We start from the raw sequence: 14,068 nt of genomic DNA, 5'->3' as shown, positions 1-14,068 counted from the left end.
CTGGGACAACCTTGCAGTGTTACATGTAAACCCACTGACTTCAACTACAAATTTCTAAATTCAAGATTCCTCAATTTCTATCAAATAAGTGGTTTTCAGTGACCTAAAATCAACCATAGGTTGTATAGAACTAAAGTCATGTTGACAATAAGATTATATTGTAATATGGCAGGCTGGTAGGAAACATGCCACGATGGCCCACTTAGGCCTTAATAATCCTCCTCTCTTTGTTGTCTGCAAAGTCAGGCAAAGTCTGAGTCTGCAAAAACATGGGACTATCAAGTGCCTGGTAGGCCATAATGCATGACTTGGAGCTTCCGGAAAAACCATTATGCTGCCAAGTGGATCTTACAGTTATAAAGTGATTTCGGCCCAAATCCTAACCAACTTTCCAACTCTGACACAGCTGTGCCAATGGGGCATGTGCTGCATCTTGCAGTTGGGGGGAAGTCACAGAGGCCTCCTCAAGGTAAGGGAATGTTTGTTCCCTTACCTTGGAGCTGCATTGCTCTTACCTTGGTGCTGGAAAGTTGGTTAGGATTGCACCCTTAACCGAAATCTACTTTCTTCCTATACCATTTGCAACAAAATACATTTTCCAAATTTTTGTTTGCTTGTTAACTTCTCTGTCAGGTAGTGACTTGAAAGGGCAAATGCAAGTCAGACCTCACAGGACCACCTATCTGAAACAATAAATACTGTGCTTTTTGGTACAGTTCCCTCATAGAAACCTATATATATCCAGAGTCATTGCCAAGAAATGGCTGATCATAAGTTGCAAGTAGAACATTCAAATGGCATTAACCCCCTTTTTGGACCCAGTTCTGCAGCACGGGTCCACATTGACTTGTGTCAGCAATTTATTCAACGCAGGTCCAAGTAGACCATCCCGCACTGCAGAGGCTTACTCCCAGGTAAGGGAATGATTTTTCCTTTACCCAGAGAGACCTCCGTAGATGGTGTGTGGGTGTGTAATGTAAAAAAGGAAAGGAGGAGTATAGATATTTTAAAATAAATATATATATCATATTTGCATCTGCTGTTTTGACAGACATCACTGCACTATCCGGTTTGTCCACCTGATGGCGCCAAAACGTGAAAAATAATGTGGTTCTCAGTGTGCAGTCCCAGAACATGGATGCAGCTGATGACAATTCACCAGAGTGGTTTTCTGGCAGCGACTGTGCCATTGTAAGACAAAGTCTGGACACAGGCTGCTTTTGTATTCTGAGCTGCTTGAAGGAAGAGTAGGATAATGTAATAAACAGTTGCTGCTCAGATGTTAGTCATTATTCCCACAACACAGCAAAACTAGATGTGCTGCAGTGTCCAGTTATGTCAGTAAACCCTGGCTCAGAGGCAAGTTTAAGCAAATCAGATTTTGCTGGCATTGTTGCCATTACTTGCTAGCTTTGCTTTAAGCATGGAAAAACCATACTTCTCTAAGAATCTCCAAGAGATTTGTCGTTGACTATGGACATGTTTGCTTGAGGTTTTGGGGCCTGCACAACGTGGGTGACTGGAATCAGATGTATGAATGCAGCACATCTGACTGCCCACAGTCTCACTGTGAGGATAGTCCCTTGCCCATTGGGACAATAGAGGAACAAGCCTAAGTTGTATTATCCTTGTTATTTAGTGTGTTGTAGTCCCTCACGTCATTGCACCTTCATTTGAGGGGCACTTCTCTTGAACCTTTGGTCTGATGCTGAAGTACCAAATTAGAAGCAGGAGAAGCTCAAGTACAGACACCTACCTGAATTCCCTTTTTGCCAGCAACATAGCAACCACAGTTTCTCTGCATCAAATTAGGCAAGTCCAGACATGTAGTTTTCTCCAGGGGATTAGGCCCCAAACAGATGATACTTGGCCACTCCCGATTGTGACCATATACATGTTCTCATTTTCAACTTTTTTTTTTCCAGCTTCTAGAAGTACTCTGGTCCTGTAGATTGTCCTGCCCTCTCTAGAGATCCTACATAATCAGGTGTCTTTATGTTGCCAGATGATTGGGCCTTTTGATGTAGATGTAGTTGAAGTAAGGGGCTATAATGTGGAAAATTGTATAGCCCTGAAACTCCTAGTTTCTTTTAAAATTCTTGATTTTTCTTGATGTTCCTTACACACCAAAAATACCACATTATGCCTTATCTTGACTTTCCTAGATTCCTGTTACATATTTTTATATATGGTGATTCAAGACATGAATAAGACAGGACTGCCTGTGCACACTTCTCTGGGAGTAAGCCTTATTGAACACAGTGGGACTTGCTTTCAAGTAAACTTAACTACATGGGTGATATAAATTCCAGTCTCATCAGTAGGATTTACTTCTGAGTAAGCATGCAAAAGATTGAACAGTAAATCTTGTAGCCCTTGTATTTCCTTGCAGGAAATAACAATCAGTGATGTTCAACTTCCTAGGACAGTAGTTCCCAAACTTCTCCTCACAAGTTGGGTACCTGGTTACAGGGGAGAGAGGCAAAGGCAGCAATGTGATTGCCAGGATCATGCTGGAGATGAAAGGGTTTTTTTAACTTACCAGGGGCAGCACCCGCCTGCTGGTGGGGGGTTGCAGGGAGCCCACAGGTGCCTCCGCAGGGCTCCTCAAGCCTCAGAATGTCTAAAAAAAATGATTGTGATCACGAAACCGGAAGTGGTTTGCCATGACTATTTTTAAGCTTGGGGAGCTCTGCGGAGGCATCTGCAGGCTCCCCAGACCCCCAGAGAGGCTGGCACTGCCCCTGGTAAGTTCAAAAAACCCCTTTTCATCCCAGCAGTAGTGCAATCCTGGTGATTGCATTGCTGATTTCACTCCTCCTGCCCATTAAGTGGGTAGAGAGACAGGCTTCTCTGGCTAGTGGGTTGCGACCCACTAATTTGGGAACCTCTGTTCTAGGAGAAGATGTTGAATGACTTGTTTTATTATTTTATTTTTCTACTCCCAAATAGGTCAGCCCATAGAATCTCGCAGACTCTGCCTGAAACAAACACCAAGGCTACCCAACATGGAAGCAGTGTTTGAGGAGGCACGTGTGAAAGTCAAGAAACAAGCCCGGGGGTGTTTCTCTCCAGAAGTGTGCATACAAGCTGTACAAGCCTCCACATACCTGCCCTTTACAGAGGGAATTCGCAAAGAGAGAGAACTCTTCAACCTCCTCATTACTTCAGGCCAGGCAAAAGCATTGCAATATGTCTTCTTTGCTCAAAGAGCCATGGGAAAGTGGGCATTGCCCACAGGAGTGTCCTGGAAAACCAAAGCCCCTCAGCCAATCCAGAGAGCCGCTGTGATAGGTGAGACTACGAGAGCTCATGAATCCCTTGGGTAATTTAAGGTGATTTGGTTGTCACAGAAATAAAGCACTGTTCCTGTCAGTAGACCTGCAAGGATGGCTTTCCTCTCAGGGCTCACAAGTGCCTGTTTTCCTCCCTGTTCATTCTTCCTTTGGATGGAAGTGAGTCAAGCTACATAATTCTGGAGTCTCACAGCATTATTCAAATGCTGGCTTCACTGGTGCAGCAGCTGCTGTGCCAGCTGAAGGTATTGCAGATGTGCTGTAATGTACTGTAAACATGCTGTACTTGCAGCATTTGGACAATAGGCTATGGCAGGGCTTTTCAAACTGGGGCATCGCAACGCCCCAGCCTGGGGCCCTGGCCACTTTCACCTTAAGGGGCAGGGGCAGCCTGGAGGCAGGGAGAAGGCAGCAGTGTGATCAGGGGGCTGCAGGGGCTTGGCTGCATGTACCTGAGCTTCCTGCAGCCTCCCGGGGGTGCGGGGAGCATTGTGCAGCCTTCTGCAGGGCTCCCCGCAGCTTTGAAAGCAAAAGCAGAGCAATCGCACCCCGCTCCACTAAAGTGGAAGTGGAGCGCGATCATTCCACTTTCACTTCTAAAGCTGCGGGGAGCCCTGCAGAAGGTCACACAGGGCTCCCCGCACCCCTGGGAGGCTGCAGGAGGCTCAGGTACGTGCAGCCAAGCCCCTGCAGCCCCCCTGAGCGGTGTGATCCTGGGGATCGCGCCGCTGCTTTCCCCCGCCCCCGCTGCCTCCCCCAGCCCCCGCAAGAACTTACAGTGGCTCAAACTCTCTAAGAGAGTTTGAAAACAGCTGGGCTATGGGAAGGCCTGCGCCACTCTGCTGATGCCACGTCCAGGCATTCTGCTGGATGGTGCAGATAAGATTTGCTCCGGGTGGCAGATGGGCGTGGTGAGGGAGGTAGGGAGGGGACGTTTCTGGGCATGGAGTGGGCAGAATGGGGGTGGAACAGACCCAGGAGGGAGTGGGGTTGGCGGTGGCTTCCTCCTCTGTATCCTAACCCCCTTTCCGATCTTCCTGGTGTTACATCAGGCTTCCTGGATTTGTGCCAGCTATACAGCAGCTATATACCTTGGCGCAGATCCAAGAAGCCCCATGCAGTAGGCTGGAGTGTTACTTGAGGTAAGGGAAAATATATCCCCTTACCCCAAGGAGATCTCTAGTCACCTTCTGACTTGTGCTGAACACAGTGCAGGCCATGCAGCCTGGTGGCACCAATGCAGGTTAGGAATGGGATGCCCTTTATTCTTGCTCTCCCTCTGGGATGGTTCCCAGAATCCACAGTTTGCATGCTACCAAAGTTTAAAGAGGGAGACCATGACTGTCCTCCTTTCAGCCAAAAAGACCCTCTTGCTTGGACTGTTCTCATCCATTCCATCTTGACTTTGGGTGCTATCCTAACCAACTTTCCATCACTGGCATAGCTTTGCCAGTGGAGCATGTGTTGAATCCTGCAGTTGAGGGGCAGTCAAAATAAGGCAATGTTTGTTCCCTTACTTTGAAGTTGCATTGCCCTTATGTCAGCGCTGGAAAATTGGTTAGATTGTGACCTTTGTCTCTTAATGGCTGCACAACTATTACAGGTATTGGAGCCATGCTTTCTTCTATATGTGATTCCCTTTCTATTTAGGGTTGCCACCTCTTATCTCAACACACCAGATATGTCCCTTTAAATCTCCCAGTGTAACAGGAGAAAAGGCAGTCAATGTCCCCATGTATTTCCCTTCCACCTCTTTGATAGTGAAGGGAAATACACTAAGGGAAATATTGGCTAAGTACAGCAAAAGCATTCACTCCACTGCATGAAATTTCTATGTTTTTAATGAGGTCTTTGAAAGTACCAATCTACATGCAGAGGAGGGAATTGTATCTGGTGTCACGCAGAGGTGAGGAAAGCAATTGCTGAAATTCTGTCTCCAACACAACTACTAAAGGAGCAGACCTGCTGTCCTTTGCAACCTGAGGTGGCAAGAGTTTGTCAGGCCTGGGTCTCCTTTAATTTACAGAAGCTGTTTACTGTCTATGTAGCATGCCTAATTATTCAGGGATGTATTAATAATGCCAAAATGTGTTGTTGGCAACTGCCTTTTAAGAAGCTTTCATCTCATTATGATTCACTCTTCCCACTTTGCAGTCTCCCATTTCTGCCCCCCCCCCCGCCACGCACACACCCAGAAGATAATGCCTTCATTAATTTTGTATAAAAGCAATTGAAATAAAACTCTTTGATGCACTGTGCAGTCTTCCCAACTGCCCTTTCTGTTCCGCATATTGAATGGTATACTCAGTGGGAGACTTTTTTTTCAGTACTCCTGACACTCAGCAACGTCCCCTTTGATTTTCAGAGTGCCAGCCATCTCTTCTCTCCACTCTTCCTTCTCTTCTTGGTTATTAAATACAGGATGTGTTTTGCTGTGGCGTGTGCGATCTGAGCCAAGGTGCAAGTTCCCCTCAGCGCAAGGTAGCCTCGAGGAGAATGTGTTCAAATGCCTCTTTCCTGCTTCCACTTTGCAATCTTAATTATAGTTCTCTGCATGATTCATACCCCTTTAGCGCATAAATCCTCCGTAGTAAGTTAAATCTGCCAACAAGCTTGACCCTTCAAGTTGCTATGAACTCATTCGCTGGAGAATTGACATTCATGTACTGCAGCGAGGAGCCCAAGGCTCTGCACACATGGGATGTGGCTTGTTGTTTGGTGTGCAAACGAATGCACGTCAACCTGATCTGCATTACTGCTCAGGCTTTGTTGAGAACTATCTCCATTTTGAATTTCATGGGAAATAATGAGTGACAGGTTTGCTGCTACAAGAGTGACAAATACAAAAAGTACTGACTGCTGTGGAAATGCAGATGCAGGTCAAGCCAGAAATATTAATTCAGAATTATCATTGGAATGGAAAAGAACAGGACTAGTTTACCCAGAGGAGAATCTTTCTCTAAACTAATACTAATCCTAGAGCATAGAATGGAAACACTTGCATCTACCAACATCTGTTCCTCATGTTGGAACACTATTTGCATATTCTTCAAGACTACAGGAAAAAAAAAAACTTTTAAAATAAACCAGCACTTTAATTGCACATTTACAATCAGGGTATATCTTAGTACATCTTAAGCATACTGAATTTTCTATAACAGATTTTCTGTAATTATACACGGGTCACTGTATATTGCTACAAACTTGTTCAGTTGCTTCAAGCTAACTGAATCAGAAAGGCTTTTAAGGCATTGCTGGAATGAATTTTGCATGATTGATCACTGCTTGAGTATTTCTGGTGCTCAGCTACCTAACAAATTGATTTGGTTTATCCTTTGTTGCTATACACAAAATTGCAAAGAAGAGAAAGGACAGCAAGATCTAAATAAAGCCAATAAGGGTTAGGTGTGCTGGGTATATATTTCCATTCTCCCACATCCCACCAAATCTGCTGTTTGTGGCAATGGAATCCTCCATTTGAACCTAGCACTACCAGTATTAGGCCTTAACTGGAATCTCTTTCTAACTAGTGCTAGCTAGGCATGAACTTCCATATTATGTATTAACTGGAACTGTTTTTCTCAGCACTTTCAGGCAGCTTAGAGCTTCCTAGGAGCATCAAGTGTCACGATACTGCTGCTCTTGGCTCTAGGATCTTTTCCCACATACATGGAGATAACAAAAAGGACTGTTGTATAGTGGCCCCTAATAACAGAGCTAGATCGACATCAGTTGAGAAAACTGAAATACAAAAGACTTTGTCTTGCAATCATTACGTATTTGTGATTGAAGGATCAGACTGGAGCTCTTATACACAACCAGAAGACAACTATGAAGGCAAGCCAGGACAGGCTGACCACAGAAGAGGACTTAGAGCCAGGGTAGAGTAGGAGGAAGGTTTTTAACTCCTAGCCAGAAATGTCGTAGGAGGCAGTTAAGCCACTGAGATTTCAATAGAAATGATCAGAGAGATATAGCCACACAAGTTCCAGCTGTTTTCTAATGTTTGTCTTTGACTGTGTAAATTCATCCTGAGTCACATTCTCGTTGAACAATTTTTTTCTGTTGGGAGTAAATTGGATGTACTGTAACGAAGTTCAGCAACAGCCAAGCCCAAATTAAAATGGCCATTAACTGTACACATTCACATTTTTACACACTTACTGTACTTTTAAAAGCACTCTTTGTGCAAAAGGGACCTCATGAGGACTACTAAGCCAAATCATTATTGTAGACTGCTTATGGGGAAGTTTTGACCTGTGTTGACCTGTGTTATTTAGAATTGGTCTTGTTTTACTGATGGCATAATTTCAGCTATTCTTTATAAAGCTCCTTTAGATTAATGTTTCAATCCCCTTAGTTCACATTTCTTTGTCTGGTGAACAACTATATTCATGAAACTTATCATCTACACTCTGGAATTTTTTTAAATCCTGTAATGCAAATGTGTTCCTCACACAATTCTCACCTCTTCAGCAAACCTCCGTTTGCAACAGATAGACCCCAGCCCTATATATCTCAGGGCAAGACTTGTTCATTCTGGTATTTTGTGCCTCTAGTACAGTGGTTCCCAACCTGTGGTCTATAGACCACAGGTGGTCTGCGAGACCCTGAGAAGTGGTTCGCGCAGTCTCAGAAAAAAAAAATCACCTTTGATCACTTCCAGACTGTTGCCGAGCAAGCTATCTTCTATGAACTACCAAAGAGGGCAGAGAATGGACTGCCCATAGCCACTACATTGTCAGCTGTGGGTGATTCATTCTCTGTTCTTTTTGATAGTTCATGGGGGAGTGCTTAGGAGATGGACCACAAGAGAGTGTGGAGACCAGACCACCCGCAGCAGCATGCAGTCCATGACATTTCCAATTATTGCCTCAGTGGTCCGTGAGTTTCTAAAAGTTGGGAATCACTGCTCTAATACATAGGAAATTTGGAGCCCAATCCTATCCCCCCATTCCATAACATGCAGACATGCCAAAACGGGCGGTGTTGTATACTGTGAGGGGGGGCAGATTTGGAAGCTTGGAGAGAAAGGGAAAATATGTTCCCTTACACCTCTGTGAGCCTCCTGATCACCAGTGGGTCTCAGACCTGTACCAGCTCTTTAACTGGCACAAATCCAACGAGACACAGGGGATGTGTCAGGAAGCTAGGAAGGGGATTACATCCAGTGCAAGTCCCATCTCCATCATGCCTCCAGCCCTCCCCCAGTTCCACTCCATTCTGCCCAACCCTCATTCCATCCCACTCCCATCACCAACTCTCCAAGGCTGGAAGAGCTTCTGCCTGCAAACCAGAAGTGATTTCCAGTCACGCATGGCCTCCCCGCACCTCAGAACACCTGGACACAAATGGAAGCAACTTCCAGTGACTTCTAGAAGGTCCTCTGAGTGAGGCTTCAGCCATGGGCTCGGCATCCGTGGATATTGAAATCTGCAGATGCTGAGCTCGCAGAGAAAGAGGCCCCACTGTATATGAAGTGTGTTGAACATTCTGAAGCACAATACAAGTGCTAAGTTACTATTATATTTATGTTTGTGAGATCCAAGCCATTCTTAATGAGCAGATTGCCCTGTTATATGAAGTGCATAATTCCCGTCTCCTGCATAGACACTAATATTGCTTTCCATCTAAATATTTTTAGGAGTTGTTTTGCTTCAACTTTAGAAACTTTGAAATGTTGCTTTCCTTGGGTATCCCAAAACTGTTTTCCCCTTCAAGCTCTCTTGTTCCTTTTTAGAGCTCAGACACCTACGCTGTAAACTAAATGATAGATTGATGAGGCTTCCTTGGCAGATTTTTAGCAGAATATTTCTGATTATCCCTTATAATTTCCTCTCTCTTTTTCTTTATCACAAGGGCTGGGGACAATGGGCCGAGGCATTGTGGTTTCCCTGCTGAAGGCTAAAATTCCAGTAGTGGCTCTGGAGCAGGATAAGAAGCATTTGGAGTTGGGAAGGGGAGCAGTGATGTCCCTTTTAGAACGTGAAGCTTTAAGAATGCAAAAGAATGGCCAACAACTGGACATCTCCAAACGTGGCCTGCTTCAATTCACCCTGGATTTTGGTATGCTGCGGGATGTAGATCTGGTTATTGAGGCTGTATTTGAAGATATGGCCCTGAAGAAGGAGATCTTCCGCAAGCTGTCATTGGTCTGCAAACCTGAGGCTTTTCTGTGTACAAATACCTCCTGCCTAGATATTGATGAGATTGCTTCTGTCACTAGTCACCCTGACCAGGTTGTGGGCACCCATTTCTTCTCACCAGCTCATGTCATGAAACTGCTAGAGGTAGTTTATGGCTCACGTACATCCCCCACTGCCATTGCCACAGCCATGAGCCTCGGCAAAGCTATGGGCAAAATTGGAGTTTTGGTAGGGAATTGTTTTGGTTTTGTTGGGAATCGACTGCTGAATCGCTATAATGAGCAAACGTATTTCATCATAGAAGAGGGCAGTACTCCAGAGGAGGTGGACAAGGTTCTGGAGGAATTTGGTTTCAAAATGGGGCCCTTCCGGGTCTCGGATCTTGCAGGTCTTGATGTGGGGTGGAGATCTAGGAAAGTTCAAGGTCTGACTGGAGACAAGATGCCTCTTGGCTTACCACCTCGTCAACGAGGCAGCAAGCGATACAGCCCACTCCCTGATATCCTGTGTGAAAATGGGAGATATGGGCAGAAAACTGGCAAGGGCTGGTACCTCTATGATAAACCTGGGGGAAGGGAAGCTAAGTCAGATCCATGGCTTCATAATTTTCTTTCTGAGTACAGGAGGACTCATAAAATTGCAACACGCACCGTAACTCAGGATGAAATCCTGGAGCGTTGCTTGTATTCCCTTGCCAATGAGGGTTTCCGAATATTGTCTGATGGAATAGCATCTTGTCCAGAAGCCATTGACACTATCTATATCAATGGTTATGGCTGGCCCAGACATAGGGGTGGCCCAATGTTCTACGCTTCTGAAGTTGGGTTACCTACGGTTCTAGCTAAACTTCAGAGGTATGCTGAGGCTAATCCTGACATACCTGGACTGCAGCCTAGTGCCTTTCTGCAGAAGCTTGTAGCCTTGGGCAGTCCTCCATTAAAGCAGTGGCTGTCGCTTGTGGGATCTCAGAACAGTAAGCTGTAATTGCTCTGCAACCTATGTTTCCAGTTTAAGCATTTTGACTGCTTCAATCCAAACTGCAACGTAGCGTGTTATAGGACTATGTCACAGTCTCTTTTGATTGCCGTACAATGTACACAGACATTACCCTGTCTCTGTGAATGAGAGGTTGTTGCTCACAATGTGCCTTTTTATAGTACTGTTTCTTAAAATGCTGCCTGAGGGTCTCGCTTGAAAAAGCACACTTTCCTATCTAATGAAGTTACCCAACCTGTGGGTGATCTTTTCATGGGTCCTGGCCAATCAGCTCAGAATGAGAGAGAAAACAGAGGGAAGATGTGGAGGTGATATTTGAGAGCAATAAACCACTTCAAAAATAAAATACAGTGAAGTGGATGAAACCTCAGCACTCCTGAAAAAGAATTTGCAAGGGACAGAACTTGCTACCCAGCTGCCCCCATCTTACATGCTGATGGTGACATAGCATATAATATATCATAGCATATAACATTGTAGCAAATAATATCTCAAATGCCCTTCAGTCTGTGGCATAACCACATGCCTTTCTTCCTGCTCTCTGCCTTGTTTTTTTTTCTAAATTAGTGTCTCCTTTCCAAAGTGCTGTGATCTCATTGACCTGTGTATTTTCCATGCATATATGCAGTGGTTTTAGGTCATGCCAAAATTTATGTATCTCAGGGGTTCCACAGATACCAATCGTGCTGCTGACAAAGTAGGTCATCAAAATAAAGCAGAATAATCATTTTAACCTGCCTGACTATCGAAGAAGGAAATGAGAGGTGCTCTTCTGTTCCCTAATTGGAAATTGTGGTGGTGAGGTCATCACATTGCCTAAATGTCTCTTCTCAGAGTTGTTTCTAGAATCCAGGAAATCATTAGATTTGACATTTATTTCTAAATAAAACTGTTTTAATCATTTCCACATCTTCTGCTATAACATCTGTTCTTTGTCTCACACTCATGCATGTTCAAAACTAGTGGCATTCCTAGCCACTGTGGCGCATGGAATCACAACTCTGGGGGTGCTGCTCCCCACCTGGAGGTGCTACCCCCCACTGCCTCCCACCTGGAGGCATTCTGAGCACTGCAGAGGCTGCCCATAGCTTCCCTGGTCCTCAGAATGCCTTCTAAGGGCTGAAAAATCATCATTTTGGGGTTTCAGCAAAAAACCAGCAGTGACCATTTTTGGCCCTGAGAATGCCTCTGGCAGAAGCCCTGGGCGGCCCTCAGATCAGCACACCAATACTATCATCAGCCGATTGAGTGCCCCGGGGGCACCATGGGGTGAGTGGATAGCACCTGGAGCATTTGTCCCCCTTGCCCCCCTTAGGTACACCACTGTTCAAAACCATTATGACAGAGCTTAGAAACTGCCACTGATTGGTACACATGTATGTCAGTCTACTCTGATTATTCAAACCAAAGCCTGAAAATTATTCCCACCTCTCCTGAATGGCAGCCTAGAAATGTCCAACCACTATTGCATCAATATGTTAATATCTCAGTGAAACAATAATCACCTTCCATAAGGGCAGGAGGTCTGGTCTAGAGGGTAAAGCCTCCGTTAGCCCAAAGATAAACATCAGAAGGTTGCCAGTTTGAGGACACCAGCACCTCCCTGAATGACTGAGAATGGCGAGACCTTGAAGCAGCTGACAAGCCAAGTTGAGTGATTCCACCTGCTCTTGGTGTGAGCAAGAAGCGTCTTGGCTGCCCTCCATGTGAGAGATGGAGCTGCTTGTCAGCTTGTGTGGGAGAACTGGAGGCCAGAAGTGAGACCAAACCAGGAAAATCCATTCTGAAATGTTGTTGGTTCTTGAAAGAAAGAACCTCTGTAATTGTAAAAATCCCCTTGAGGGATTCAGATATGCCTGCCTATGTAAACCGCCTTGAATAAAGTCAGAGGAGTAATCTGATGACCAGAAAGGCATAATAAATACCAAGTTATTATTATTATTATTATTATTCCATAATGAATTTTAACTCTAATCCGTTTATTAAAGTCATCTCCCCTCCACATTGCATATTGCGCGGAGCTGCTTTAGAGATCCAAGTGTAGCTCATGAGAACATAAGAACATAAGAACAGCCCCACTGGATCAGGCCATAGGCCCATCTAGTCCAGCTTCCTGTATCTCACAGCGGCCCACCAAATGCCCCAGGGAGCACACCAGATAACAAAAGACCTCATTCTGATGCCCTCTCTGGCATTCTGACATAGCCCATTTCTAAAATCAGGAGGTGGCACATACACATCATGGCTTGTAACCCGTAATGGATTTTTCCTCCAGAAACTTGTCCAATCCCTTTTTAAAGGCGTCCAGGCCAGACGCCATCACCACATCCTGTGGCAAGGTGTTCCACAGACCAACCACACGCTGAATAAAGAAATATTTTCTTTTGTCTGTTCTAACTCTCCCAACACTCAATTTTAGTGGATGTCCCCTGGTTCTGGTGTTATGTGAGAGTGTAAAGAGCATCTCTCTATCCACTCTGTCCATCCCCTGCATAATGTTGTATGTCTCAATCATGCCCCCCCTCAGGCGCCAATACTCCAGGTGTGGCATTACCATCGATTTGTACAACGGCATTATAATATTAAAGAACTCAGAGAGGGTCCCTATACTTGGAAGACTTGCCTACAAGGGAGAATTTCATAAGTGATGTGACTTTTCCCATCAGAGCATTGCAGTAATGGAAGGAATGATAAACAAAAGAGTTTTCCCTTCTATGCAGGGCCAGCCCAGTCACGAGGTGGTGTGCAGCACTCTGGTGGAGGTGGTGAATGGATGCATCTAATCACTACTGACCCAGCTATTCAACTGGTACTCGAATTCGCTTTTCATTCACTCAGAGTGAGCAAGGAGAGGATTAGGGCAGTGGCAGCCTTCCTCTTCTTCCAGTGCCCCTGTTGTGAGCAATCACACTGGTGGTGCTGCAGGAAGAAGTAGCAGGGGAATTCTGTTTAGATTGCTTGCTTCCACAAGTGATCAAAACAGGATTGCTCCACCTCTGTCACTTCCTTGCCTGCCCAACAAAAGGCCAGGCAGGTAAGGAGGCAGAGCAACCCCACCCTTCTTGCCTTTATGTCTGTCCACTGCTGCCTCCTACTTGTTCCCACCCAACTGTGTTCCAACAAACAGGCTGGACAGACCATGGTCCTCTTCTGCTTTCAGCATTCTCCATTCAGTCTCTTTCAACATGGCTAGGTAGGAACAATAAGGAAATAGGGGAAAGTGGATGTAATAGTAAGGAGCAGGAGGTAGCAGTGGGCTTTGGGATCATGTAACTGCATTCAGAAGTGGCCTACTGCTGCTTCTTGCCCGCCTAACTGCTTCCTACTGCCAAGCAGGTGAGAAGATGGCAGCTAAATAAAATAAGAAATTGGCTACACAATGGTGGAGAGAACAGATCTGCACTGATTCAGGCAGCAGGTTCACCTGGATGACACTGCTTCTACACATCTCTGAAAATTACAGAAGCCCACTTGGGTAATGTGACAACTCTCTAACTCAATGGTTCTCAAACTGTGAGTCACAGATTCCCGGGGAGTCACAGAAACCAGCCAGGGGAGCTGTGGAATCTTCATTTTAAAAAACCCACTTCATTGTACTGCTAATGGGGAGCTGTGGCCAATGGCCCAGAA

General features: G+C 45.2%; 1 protein-coding gene across 1 annotated transcript in view; it reads left to right on the top strand.

The window, feature by feature from the left end:
* The window catches only part of EHHADH (enoyl-CoA hydratase and 3-hydroxyacyl CoA dehydrogenase), a 32,830-nt gene extending 21,489 nt beyond the window's left edge, over positions 1-11,341 (top strand). The window contains exons 6-7 of the mRNA XM_066620745.1: positions 2,953-3,294; positions 9,156-11,341. Of these exons, the coding sequence (XP_066476842.1) occupies positions 2,953-3,294; positions 9,156-10,426 (1,613 nt within the window). The 3' untranslated portion in view covers positions 10,427-11,341. The remainder of the gene's footprint in view (positions 1-2,952; positions 3,295-9,155) is intronic.
* The last annotated feature ends 2,727 nt before the right edge of the window (positions 11,342-14,068 follow it).

Source organism: Tiliqua scincoides, chromosome 3 (assembly GCF_035046505.1).
Source record: "Tiliqua scincoides isolate rTilSci1 chromosome 3, rTilSci1.hap2, whole genome shotgun sequence".
In the NCBI taxonomy this organism is placed as follows: Eukaryota; Metazoa; Chordata; class Lepidosauria; order Squamata; family Scincidae; genus Tiliqua; species Tiliqua scincoides.
This window is presented reverse-complemented; position numbering and strand designations above follow the sequence as displayed.